The 13,891-nt window shown below is 36.7% G+C and overlaps 1 protein-coding gene across 1 annotated transcript; it reads right to left on the bottom strand.

The window, feature by feature from the left end:
- Positions 1–720: 720 nt before the first annotated feature.
- Positions 721–11,985, bottom strand: LOC131959978 (5-hydroxytryptamine receptor 3A-like). The gene is made up of 10 exons (XM_059325190.1): positions 11,946–11,985; positions 10,516–10,676; positions 9,236–9,280; positions 8,147–8,256; positions 6,920–7,089; positions 5,819–5,976; positions 4,937–5,147; positions 4,655–4,831; positions 3,195–3,280; positions 721–3,084 (listed from the first exon to the last, which is right to left on the bottom strand). The coding sequence occupies exons 1-10, from the start codon at positions 11,983–11,985 to the stop codon at positions 2,854–2,856; spliced, it is 1,389 nt and encodes a 462-aa protein (XP_059181173.1). The 3' UTR covers positions 721–2,853.
- Positions 11,986–13,891: the final 1,906 nt, after the last annotated feature.

Below are 13,891 nucleotides of genomic sequence, written 5' to 3'. Positions count from 1 at the left end.
GCTAGCATTCGGCGACTAAGAGTATGCTAACTACAGCAGTTGACAAGCTAAATCCCTCAGACTCACACCAAAAAAAGGAGCATCATGATGGGAAAGGGGCAATAGTTCTAAAATCATGTTTGACATTGACATATTTAGGATGATCCTGAACAAGCATCTGTTGGAAATATCGTGGATTTCTTGCATTTAATATCTAATATTTGGAAAATATGATTGATGTGTTTTTTCTTGCTTGCCATCCCTTTTAATGTAAATAACAGCAGCAGAGAGGTGAGCAGAGAATAGTAGGAGAACATGTTTTTGTAAGATGAATAAGCAAGTTTTTCATTAATAAAATCAAGGGGAAATAGTCAGTAGATATCTGCATTCTTTTTCATGTAGCTTTTAATGAGTAAAATGGATAATGGTCACTCCTGCAGTGGACATCACAATAACTTGGAACATTAAGTACATTTTAGGGGTGACGCAATCACATATATAGTGATAATGAACATACAGAAATACAGCTGTGCCAAGCACACCAGAAATTGTGTCCATGCGCATAGCTGGTCCTCACAAGTGACCAAAAATGGTGGTCCACACAAATTATATATATATATATATATATTTAAAGCCAATACTGGACATACAACAGATCACTGCTCATTACTGCTCCAGTAGTACACCAAAATGCATTTCTTCTGAAGAAAACATAAAAAGATCTTTTTAACTTTTCTGCAAGAATTTAGACAACCTGTGATACACAAATATATATAATAAATAATTAACATGCAAAAGCAACATGCATGTAAATATATGTTTTCATATCAGTGCACTAGAATTTTACAATACAACCAGACTCGTTCATATTGTGTAGGTATATGTGTTAGATGTTGATGTAACAACATAAAACATGCAAACCACAGTAGTTGCACTATACTGAAGGACTCCATATATCTCAACAGCCAAGTATACATTTCCTGATCAGATTTTTTAAAACAAGTACATTGAAAACAAGACTGTGTTTTTATCAATTCAAGCGTTTTTATCTTCCAGCAGGTCCAGATGTGGAAAAATGAAACCACTGTTGATTTGAAGGTGTTCAGTGTGTGAAAGTTACTGACAGTGTTTCCAATGACTTATTTTTTTATGGCTTTTGAAGAATGGCATTAAAAAAAACAAATGAAAATGGCAAGAAAAATGTAAATTGCACAAAATTTTTTTAGAAACTTACATTGGCTTGAGTTGTGCTTACTGGGATATAGAGAACTTTTACCTCACATGACTTACCAGTTTTTTCTGCTGTCAGCTTCTTCCTGGATGTTGTATTAATTTTGTCTTTGTGCCTGAACACCATGAAACATGGACACATCTTGCTGACATGAAAGAACTACTAGAACATAAAACTTGTCAAATGTAACCAAATTCCTGAAGATATTTCTCTATTTTCTCGATAGTAGATGAGTTAGATGGTCATGTTTTTTTCTAGTTTAGGAACTCTACTTCTTCTACTCTGTTTACTGGCATTTTAAAGCCTCTAGAGCAAACGTCTGAAAACTTTATTTTAGCTTAGTTCATTCACTCCAAAGTAGTTGATGGAAACACTGCTTGATTTGAATATATTTTTTCAGACATTTCAAAAAGTTCACCTGGAATTTGCTTTACAATTGAATGGAAACACTGCTACTGACCAGCTTGTTAGCTTTTAGCTCAGCAATTACAGCAGTTCACCAAATAGCTGCTACGTCTACAAGCCGTTCATACAAGGGTCAAATACTTTGCAAACAATGTATGGATGTACCACTTTCTGGTGTAACAGGGTCATAAAGGTGTGTTTGTTGCCCCCTGTGGTCAATACATGTTCGATTTGAGCGTCTGGGACATGTGGTGGTTAAACTTGTTTGCTGTTACCACCTTCAAACACATTGCCTGCAATGACAAAAGCTGAGTGGAGAGGAGAGCCTGGTTTACATGGTTTTGCCAAGAGAGGATCTGTCTTGTGTAAAAATCTCAGGAGAGTACAATTTTGTGTTGTTTACGTTCAGCAGGCAGCTTTGCAATGGATAGTTATATTGGTGTATAAATATCAGTCTTGTGTAATATGACATATTGTTCCTGTGAAGCATTAAGTTGTTAGATTTTAGGCTGTTTTGACCAATTAGCTGCTTGCTGGTTTGTAAGTTAGCTCGCTAATTTTACCATGCTACACAGAAAATGAGCCAAACAAAGTTGTCACTCATCTGGCGATATTTCCATGCTTTCTGACGCAGTGACAGGAGTGCATGGATGAAGCAGTTACATTTTAGTTTAACTTATTAGCTATGCTGGACCATTAATTCCATCATATTGTCATAAGCCCAACAGTGGGCTGATGGCCAGCATCAGCGCTGCATATACCGGGTCATCCACACCGCTGGCAGAAAGGCATTAGTTTGTTGGGACAAGAGTCGCTCTCTTACCAGCGAAGTGGTCTGCTAGCAGCGAGGAGTGAGGTAAAATGAGCTTGGGATGTGCTAGCTAGCTAATTCTTGCTTGACTTTTGGTTTGATGAATTCATCCAAATATACTCTACAACCACTTAACAGTCTCTGGATACATTTAAAGCAGGTCGGAAAAAAACAGTAAACCGATCCTGAGTGATCCAGAGCGAATCCGAGTCTCTTTGATTACGACAAGAACGTGAAGTCATATGTACGCAACACAGGTCTTTTCTAGCCACAACCACAGTACATACCAGTGCAAACCAGATATGTAATAATATCAGAAATGACATGAGGAAAGAAGGAAATTAAAGTGGCATAAATTAGCAGTGGGTAAGGCTAATAAAGTGAACTATCCCTCAATCATGTTTTCAGTATATAGCAATGATCACCTCTATGCATTGTTCCATTTTAAAAAGATAATAATTAAAAACAGACTGACCACTGTTATATAGAAAAAAAAGAAAGCTCTGTTGACTTTTTTAGCCACTCTGGTCCAGTAGCCGGGCTTCTCCTCTTCCCTCCTGTTGATGAGGAACAGGGACAGTGTTTTCTCCATCTCCCGCAGCTCATCTGAAAGCTTCTCCAAGGCATGGTACTCCTCTATCATTTTGCTGCTGTTGCCCTGCAAAAATGATTTTAAAAACTGCTTTATGGACTGTAATATTATCAGCTGATGTATTTGAGTTTCTGCATTTCAGGTTTGTTGTGATTAAAGTGTAACCAAACTCTAACCTCTTTGGCCACAGGCAGCAGCTCAGATTGAGTTTCACCAGTAGACACATCATAGATACACTCACATTCAGTCCATTTGTGAACTTCTGAAAGAAAAGTTTAACCCAAGTTTAAAATAATACCAGTCATGTATAAATTAGAAAAACTTAAAGACATAATAATTACAGTAAAAGAAATAAAAGAACAGTTTTAATGCCTCTGGATTGGGTTACATCAGCTTTTTCACCAAGCAATTTCTAAGTTTGTGTTTTCTGATAAACATTGTTTAGTCTGATGTTACTTTCATGATATTTCATTTCTTACTGGTTTACATTATTATTACACGGGTTATTGATCAAGCATCTGATCAAATTGTCCATCATGTTCATTAGCTTCCTCTTATACTCTTCAACCTACAGTGAATAAGTCATCCCAGCACATGCATAACAGGCACTTTGCCAACATAGATGTCTTTTCTGGGTTGTTTTTTTTGTCTGACTGTCACTAGCTCACTGGCCCATAAAACAGGTAAATTGGCCCGTCTTTTTTTTTTTTGCTAAGTTCACACTGGTCTGGCCCAATCCCATCTTTAAATGTGTGTGAACCATAGTTTATTAAACAACTTTGCAACGTCACTTTTTGAAGCTATCTACCATGTTTCTTGTCTCTTAATTTTCCTTGATTCCTGTTGACTGATCAAACTGTTTTTATGTTCAGACTAACATCAGGTGAGATTGATAAGGCATACTTAGTTAACTGATGGCAACATAACAGTGCTAGGCTTTCTGTTGTTATTGTTGAGTTATATTACCAGTTTTACACACAATCTAGTGCCTGATCATAACTTCATGTTGGCCAGTGCTGTTATTATTGTTAAGCTGATTTTCAATGTCATAGAAATAAGTTGTTGATATATTTGGTGGTAGGCTGTTTATATCCATGCAGGCATTTTGCAGACCTGAAGGTCTCCTTTTCATAACATTTATTTCCCAAGCATCAGCAGGCCAACTGTTTACAGTGAGCAGTAGAGTATCCACTGCATTGTTAATGTGTGTTACTCCAGATTTTCCTCCTGTACTGATAAAACAAAGGCCAATGGGCTTGCTTTGCATTGTTCTATATTATTGCAGTTCCACTAAAAAGTAGAAGTTATCCATCCTGACTGGACCTGTCTTTAAGATCCTATTTACATATAGTGTTTTTAGAGAGTGGTATGTTTGAGATGTGCTTGGTGTGTGATTGATTGTTGTGGGCCGGTCTTGGCCAGAATGCCAGGACAGATTTTTTGTCCCAGTCCAACAGTGGTTGTCGGCTGCACTGCTTTCGCAAAATACTGGACCAATTTCAAAAATCGTTGTCCTCATTTGTCACTTAGCCTTATTAAAGTCACTTAAAGGGAAACTTAAGCATTCTTCAACCTACCTTCCCTTGTTTTTGTGTCTAATTTGAATTTACAAACAGCTGGTGGCTCCGGGTCTTACCTCCGTGACAGTTGTGGAAGTTGGTTTTGCTTTGATTGTTACGGGCGTCACTCCGGCTTTGGTCGTTATCTGCCTCGTTTTCTTGGGATGCAGAGTCTTTCTTCATCAGATGCATCACCACGATTGTCTCCAGGAGGCTCAGCAGCATCAGAGCAAAAATCCCAATGCAGTAGAGCGCTAGGAGAAGCAGCCAGCATCATTAACCAAATAACTACTCATTGACTCAGTTTATGTGATGTTCCAGCTCATATGAAGTGCAGTCAAACAAAGGAGATTCTTTACCTATGAGAGGAATCCTGTTTGACGAAGATGGCAGAATTTCATTCAGAATAAGTTGTAACACAGTGACAGCAAGCAGCACAGTGACCTTGAAGCTGAGCTTTTCCCCTCCGCTGTCTGAGATCAGGAAGGAGGCCAAGTCCAGACACAAGAAAAATAAGACGGGCACCAAGAAGTTGACAATGTAGAGAAGAGATCGCCTCTTCATGGTGATCTGTGAAATGATGTTTTTGTCAGATGGCTGACGTTCATGTGGAAGAGGCAGCTTGAAATAATATGTTGCTTGCAATAACATATAATAATAATAATAATCTACCCCAATCTGCTCATGTCTGCAGTGTTAACAGGTGAAACAGTCATAAAGTGAAAGTACCGGGAAAGAGTCCTAAAATCAAAAAGCACTAAAAAACAGTCAAATGTCCTTAGGAAAAATGACTGGTGTTTTTTTATATTTTCACAGTTTGAAAAGGAAACGAAGGAAAGAAATAATGGGAGGAGAAAGGAGAAGATAAAAGGAAAGAAACAAGAGAGTGCAGACTTTATTCAAGGCCATGCAAAATCTCACAATGTTAACAAAAGTGAAAAATAATTAGTGTGTCCGCCCCGTAATTCAGATAAGCTCCCAAATGTAATGGATTCTTCATTGGCCCATGATACACACTTCAACCAATTTTCATGGAAATCAGACAAGTTGTTTATCCCATAATGCTCCTGACAGTGGAACACACAAACCAAACAGAAAACATGTGCTCCTTGGCAGAGGTTATAATGCCTAAAGGTTCATTGATCAGACAGGAAAAATAGGTAAAAATTGATGTGATGTGAAATTAACTTGATAACATAGTAACTTTCTACCTGTGTATGTCTGCATCTAGTCATACATACAGTGTAAACGACGATGTCTTGGCCGACCATATCGCTAGCGTTGTTGGTGGTCACTGTCATGTTGATGAACAGCCATTCGTACTGGGTCCGCATCACCTCACGAGACCACTCAGTGGCCTCTGAAGAGTTGTCACTTGGCTGCAGCCGAATGTCCCTTGCTGAGGTGAAAGATAAAAGAACTGTTAGCATGTTTTAGGAGAAAAGTAAAAGGTGCAAAGTGGTGGTATCTGGTGATGTGTGATGGAGAAAGTGAGCTAGTGTGAGTTTGAATTATTGCCAAACCAGTATGGGCAAGCCATTGATGAACCATTGTATGTTAGCATGAGGAATACACCATTTAGTAGCATCCAAACCTACTGATGTGGAGATTTTCCCCACATACTTTAGCCTGCAAACTGATGCCAAGCCTCCCTTTACCCCTGCTGGATGTTTGTTTGTTCAGCCAGTAAAGGTGCAACTCAAGACATGTTTCATACTTACAGAAAAAGGAAGCAGTAGCTTTTATTGGCTTTTGGTCTGAGGCTATTTTTGTGAATGGCAGCAGGTTGGGGTTTGGATTTGACCAGTTATAGATGGAATGTGCAGTTGCATATAATTGTTTGGCCAGTGCAGTCCATTGGTGGATGCTGCTGCATTATGCTGTGGCAAAAGTTATTACAACGACTACCAAAATAATCTCAATAAATCGTCCAAACCAATAGGACCATAGATGTTGTTTGATTCTACCTCCTAATATGACAGCCCACTAAATTTGTGCAGTAGTGTTTCACCTGCAAATTCCCACTGCCCTTTACATTGTGATGATGTCACAGACATTTAAATTCCTTTTCTCGGCTGGAGGAAAGTTTTAAAAACATAAAACCTTCATGGATCAAAAACTCATAATAGAGAGCAACGAGAGTAAAGTTGTCCTGTGAACAGATTTACAGACGTCCCTTTTACTATTGTAGTCTATGGGGAAAATGCTTTTTGGGCTGCTGCAGTACCGTGAGTGGCCACTGGGGAAAATGTCATCAAGGCTGAGCGGCAGCACCCTATCCAGTTCATATTATACATCCATGGTAATAACGCATTATATACAAAAATTCATCATGCTCTTACCAGTGTGTATGACGGACTTGAAGGAGAGGTTGCAGCTCTGAATGTCAAAGGGGAATTTGTAAATGTGCATCCTGCAGGTGCTGACCAGCACCTGGTCGTTCTGGATTTCAACATCACCTTTACTGTTGATAGTGAGATAAGGACTCGGAGGAGCTTTGTCCTTCTCAGTCCTGTAACACACACAGACATGTGAAAACAAAAACAAACATGATGACAAGTTCTTCAAGATGCCTTAAGAACTAGAGATACACTGATAACAATAACTAGTGCTCTATTTTTTTAGAAATTCTGAATCTGTATACTTCACTTTGTTGAACTTTTTTGTGATCAACTATATATTAAAAATGTTTTTATTTCACCAATGCACTGCATCACAAAGTAAAGATTGAGGGATTTCATGAGTAAATGTATCAAAAAGTTAATTATTGATGCATAACACTAACATTTTATTCTTGTTATTATTGTTTGGTAGGTGTAGCCTTGTAGCGCGGAATATGTGTGTGAAATACACTTTAAACCATAAAGTTCCTTAAAAGGAATCAATATATGCTGATAAACTGACCTGATGAAGTTTCTGCATTAACATGGCAGGTCCAAAATAAAAACAATTCTTTGTTTATGTTATCACAAAACTCAACGTGTACATGATCATTCCCACTGAGATAAAAAAGGAAATCATGGCCTCAAGTTACTTTAAAAACTTTATAAAAAATATTTCAGTGTACATAAAAAGTGAGATTTTGGGATGCAAAAAAAACATGTATTATTAGCATGACTGTAAGTGAATATATGAATGACAACAAAGCACTCTAGCAATGGAAATAATTGAGAGACATGGGGAAATGTATAATCGATGTTCATTGATGTGCATGTGTGTGTCCTAAAATTGAAAATGGCTCCATGCAGATAAGTGGTCCTCACAAGTGACCAAAAAAATAGTGGTCCCCACAACTGACAAAAACAAGGTTTTGTGTTTGTAGAAGTAGGAAAATGATATTTAGTTCAATGCTAAACATACTATAGATTAACTGTTTCATCAAATAAATACATACTGACAAAATGTAGGCTGAAGCAAACAGCATCAGCTGGATTTCCTCAACAAATAAAACATAAAACAACAGGAGCTGCAATTTACTGGGACACTTTTAACTGATCAGCTTTGCTTAAACAAGAGTGTGGAATCAAGACTTCCAGCAGAGCAAAATATGCAAATACATTCACACTTACATTTCTTCAATCGTGAGATCTGGCTTCCACAAAACTTCCATTGGAAGAGAAACATTATCAATTCCACAAAACTGATTTGGATCCCAGGAAATGTATTCATTGTGCCACCTCTGCAGAGGAGAACAACAGGCACATGATGACAGAGAGAAATGAATCACACAGAGTGGTCAGTACACTGAACAGCTAATTAAAAGCCGTTTTATTGTGTATGCGGGGGGGGGGTATGTTATAGCTGCCACAGTTGACCACAGTGTGTCGTGTCAAACACTGCCTCCACTGGCCAGACTTTGTAACTGCAACACAAATCTCTCAAACCAAGATGGGCTGAGAAACTTGTGTTGTTTTCAAAAAGAAAGGATGATGAATGCATGATGAAATTGCAAATAGGAAGAAAATAGTTGCACACTTATAGCCACAATGCAAAAAAAAAATGTTAAGAGTCTTCTTCAATGCTCTGAGGAAGACTTTTAATGTTGACCTTTTTTTCCCTCACAAATAAAATGTGGTAACATCAAGCAACTAAGGAGAAATATATTTGATGAAATGTCAAAGTTTTAGTTTTATATTGGGAAAAAAAGTATGATTAGTGTGTCCACTAAACTGGACATCATGCATCACCGACTATAGTTCCTGCAACTTTTTAAATAGTTTATTAAAACCTAATCTGCTGTTTTTGGCTGTAAATCTATTGATCTATGTTATCAGAATGTATCTTGTGCTCTTGCAATAAAAATAACAGGATAACATAAACATAAAAAAATACGATACTGGAACAAATCTGAGCCAAGTGAGAAAGGCAGTGAATAATTATAAATAATTTATTTATATAGTGCTTTTCATTATCCTTAAAGCCCCTTTTAACCGTCAAAATAATGAAAGAAAACAACATACTAAATGTCCACTAAAATGTGGATTTGTTTAACAATGTTAAAGATATAAATTATTTTTCTATTTTCACAAATATATATTTATTTATCGGTTTGTTTTATATATATTTCTTAGGTTGAAAACTCAAAACTTGTGAAAAAAAGTACTTGAAAACTGTTCTAAAGAGGAAATAAAAACCCATCATCTCCTGACAGAACTCACCATGACGGTCCAAACGTAAGGAATAAACTTCTGGTCTTTTTCAACCTGTACAGAAAAAGAAATGTGTGTAAAAATATTTCCAGGCAAAACAACTCTTCAGACATGTCATATCTAAAACTAGAAACCTCTCAGGGGACACAAACCTCCACACAGGCCTGCAGAGCTCAGAATTAATACATTTTAATAAACATAAACATTTTAATCTGGATCTGTATTTACAATTAACAGTTATACACTGATTGGGCCTCAGATATTTCCTGCAAGAAACAAGAAAGAGGTCTGCACACTGAAAAACGTTTCGATCTTCTTCAGGCAATAAAAACCAAACACAACAGGATTAATTGCTATCACCTGCCAGTGGATAACCAGCATGTAATACACAAGAGAACCACAAGGCGGCGATCATAAAGCACAGAAGATATACTTAGAAATACACACACAATGCAAATATGAAAAACATGATTGTAATACTAAATATGGCTTGTTATCTTTAACTAGTGGCTGAGGTGCCACAAAGATTCATACATGGACAAACAGTAAAAATCTGTTTGCAAACACCTCTGTGAAACCAAAAAATATAATAAAATAAAAGTGAAAACCTGCAGCATCCTGCTAATTTTGTCACAAAGAAAAAACAAACTAAAACTGTGTATAGTTAAATCATGATATAAACATAGTATAAATATATTTGTAATTTAATTGAGGTAATTAAGTCTAAATTTGTGTATAAAGAGCTGAAGGAACATGGTATTATAGACTGCATTTTCTCCTCACATGCCCTGCAGATTGAGTCATCATTGAGGCATTAAATGAAGGCATTACAACAGCTTTTGGGTGTTTTATTCAGCATTTATAGCAGGCTAGAGTAGTTTTAACCTTTTGTCACAATTCTGTAGCTACTGGTGTCTGCCTTTATACTTCATTATTTATTTTCTATATTTAACCTTTTAATTAAACAGGGAAAGCCAGGCTCCCTTTTATAGAATATATCCTGATTACAATACATATAAAACAATAAAAGCACATGAGAATTGCTGTATATGTCAAGGAATTACAGGCCAAGGACATCAGCATAAGGGACAACATACATTTCAGAGAAATCACATGAATCTAAACCCCTGATTGTGCATGTGTCATTTAAAGAGTTTTGGCAGTTTGTGACAAGAATTTGACAACTAATAATCAAATAAAAATGAAAGGAATATGCAAAGTGGACGTGGCCTATTCTAAAACAATAATTAACTTGTAAAAGTTGCAAAAATATAGCTTCAACCACTCACCACGTCCAGAATGGCGTAGAGCAGAACCTCCAGGGAGACCCGTGTGCTGCGTTTGTAGTTTTTAACGGGCCGGGTCATGGAGTACATCTCGTTGTTTTTGGTCAGATTCAGGTGGTTTAACACCTCCTGATAACTGCAGTTACGCTCAGGAAACGCCCCGTCTACAGCAGAAACATCAGGAACTCACTGTTGTGCATCATAACAGACTTCAGATTTCTAATTTTCCATCATTTAGGCTGTGTGTATTCAGTATATGGCATACATTTTTAACATCAGCTCCTATAACTAAGTCTATAATAAACTTTGTAACATACAGAAACTCAGACCCTCAAGGACCAAAATATTCCATTAAAACCACAATGTCTGATCCCATTACAGCATAAAATCATGCATTTTATTAAAGTAGGCTTTTGATGTGGAGCCCTGGCTTCAAAATTTGTACTTTTTACTATTTTCCACCAGACTGAGACATTCTTTGCCCTATGGAATAAAAAAAAAACATGCAACACAGTTATTGTTGCTGTATTATGCAGCACTGAAATGTTTGATGCAACACTGCTGAAAAAAATAAAAGATAAAACATATATAAAAATGAATTTAAAAAAACGTATATAAAAATCCCCTTTAGTATTTAGCTGATAGGGGAAAAAAACAATATTTGTGGGCTTTTTTTCGGCTTTTTAACTTCTCATGTTTGTCTGGACATCAGATTTACCGTATGTGCTCTAATTTAAAGGGCTGACAGCATTAGTGTTTGATAATAAATCAGCAGTGGACACAATCCCACAAACCATGAAAAAAAAAACACCAGCTCACAAATATGTGCAGTAATATCCAGTGACTGTGGTCACTGAAAGGCCATTATGGGCTGGGCGTTGGCAGAACTGTGGGGGTTTTATCTCATCAGTCTGCTAATGATTTTCGAACGTGAGCATTATTGCAGTAATTTAAGTTTAAATGGGGCTTTCTGTCTGAGATCCATCTCATAATTGTAGACCAAATGCATGTTGTTCAAATAAAGACACGATTTTCAGCTCAAATCTGGATTTATAAACCTTATAATGTTGGAAAAATATCTTCCATAAAACTATGTTTTTTATTCTATTGTTCTAATTAAAATATTGATAGACTTCCCTTTTCTTAGTTTGTATTTGTATATACTTTTTAATTATTTTGTATTACTCTGGAAAAATCACATCTGTCAGCAGAAAAACTTCAGACTAAAAGCATTATTCCTTCATTCCTTCACTATAACACCAAGCAGACGTGCAAATTAAATAATAATAATAATAATAATGTGAGCACAGCTTTCCACCTTTTAATCCTAAAAGTTTCTCAACGAACAAGCCACAGGAAATAAGTTCAGCTTTTATCAAACCTGCAGGAGATTTCTCAGGATGCACCTGAACGCATCATGCAGTAAAGCTTACCTGTGAGAAAGAGCAGAAAGAGGAAACCAGTAAGAATCATAACTGCAACACCTGAGAGAATCCAAAGTCAGATAGTGTGTGTCCCCGTCCTCCCAGAACTGGAAATGTCACCAAGTCTGTTGCGGTAATAATACCACTGCTGCATACTGGAAGAGGGCCGGGCAAACTGAATCACATATCATTTATTCATCTGCAGACAGTGGTCATCACAGCATCCGTCTGTGGCCTTTCAGGGGAGGAACAAGAGGCGGGGAGCCCCAAAACGCCCTGTAATGATGTTTAACGGTAAAAGTGATTACAGTTACTGCAATTAATAAACATTTTGCACACACATCCAGGCGAAAAATGCATCAGTGACACCTGAAACTCTCCTGTCTGACATTTCTTTATGTTTTTATTACATGTTCTTATAATGTTTATGATGAGAGAGCTGAGAAATGTGTTTAATAACAACTTCCTATTCCAAGTAAGTTCAAACATTGTCTAAAAATGTAAATAAATATATATTTAAGGGGAGACACTACAGGTGAATATGGAAAATGTTGAACTATTGATATCACCAGGGAAAATTCAATTTATTATTTGCAGTAAGAAAATTGTTTTTTAATTGTATGTTTAGATTTGCAAATGAGGTGTGAACTCATTAAATATGCATATATATATATATATATATATATATATAATATGCATATATTTCAAGGACTTACATCTGAACATTGGATAAAGCAAATTTCCAACTATTATTTTATTTTGTTGATATATTACATTTAAAGTTTTTTTACTGAAGGAAATCTCTTTTTATCATTTAATGAATCAGAAAATATTGTCAAAAGCCAAAAAAATTAACAATTTGTCATGTTTTTAGGAACCAAATATTCTATGAATCAGGGTATGAAGGTATAGTTAGGAATAAAACTGGTAAGTTTGGTTTCTGTAAGTCTAGCTGAAGTTGAGATTTATGGCTCAGAGCATGAGAAAAAACTCATTTTGAGAAAACGGCCTTCAAAGGTTTTTATACTTACTTAATAGAAATAACTATTTGAAGGCAAAATATTGAATCTAATTCATAGCAACAACAATATAGAACATGTAAAACACATAATATTGTACAGGAGAATGGATGACGAGGTTTAGACTACTATCATGGTACATGGTGCTGCAATAGAACCAGTTTTAGTGATTTAGGAGAAATCTACAGGCACAAAATATGTCAAATAAACCCCCAAATGACCAGTGCATGAAGAAATGATCAGGTCGGGTTGGACCAAAAAGCTTTTGTTGTTTTTAACAGGTGGTTCAGTCCTCCGACCATGGCAGTCTACATGTCAGAGTATCTTTGGGCAAGGCACTAAACCCTAAGTTTCTTTTCTTTGGATGGTAATACAAAAGAAGTCCATTTAACACCATTTTAGCCACATGCTAAACAAGCATAATTGCAGAAACAATAGTAGTACCATCATACATGGGTCCTGCTCCACCTTCTAGTAGGTGCAGTAGGTTGTTATCAGCTCATTCAGTCGGCTACTATATCTGTCTTTGGACAACATGAGGCTGTGTGTGAAAGCATCGAGGTAAGTAAGGAAGCAGTGTATAGAGCCTGAAAAGTCACTTTTGGGTGTTACTGGAGGATTCTGCAAGAGGAAAACCAAAGAACTCAGAAAAACCGTCAATAAAACCAAAGACGAAGACAAGAGACCGGTGCAAGAGTTAAAAGTAGGTTTATCTCGGGCCTAAGATATATCATCGTAGGAAAGAAAACCCAGAGTTAAGGCTGAAGTTACCTCACTTACCCCAAATCCTGCTTGGCTGTACCGTCCTCTTGTCTGTTGGTGACCACAGCTGAGATACAAGCAATGAGGAGAGAGCTGGTAACAACATTCAAGTACTCAGGTATCGGCCTCATCAAATAGAGTGTACTTTTGTTCGTGAATCAGTCAGCATCTGCT

This window comes from Centropristis striata, chromosome 21, assembly GCF_030273125.1.
Source record: "Centropristis striata isolate RG_2023a ecotype Rhode Island chromosome 21, C.striata_1.0, whole genome shotgun sequence".
In the NCBI taxonomy this organism is placed as follows: Eukaryota; Metazoa; Chordata; class Actinopteri; order Perciformes; family Serranidae; genus Centropristis; species Centropristis striata.
The sequence above is the reverse complement of the archived record's forward strand: the minus strand, read 5'-3'. Positions and strand labels throughout refer to the sequence as shown.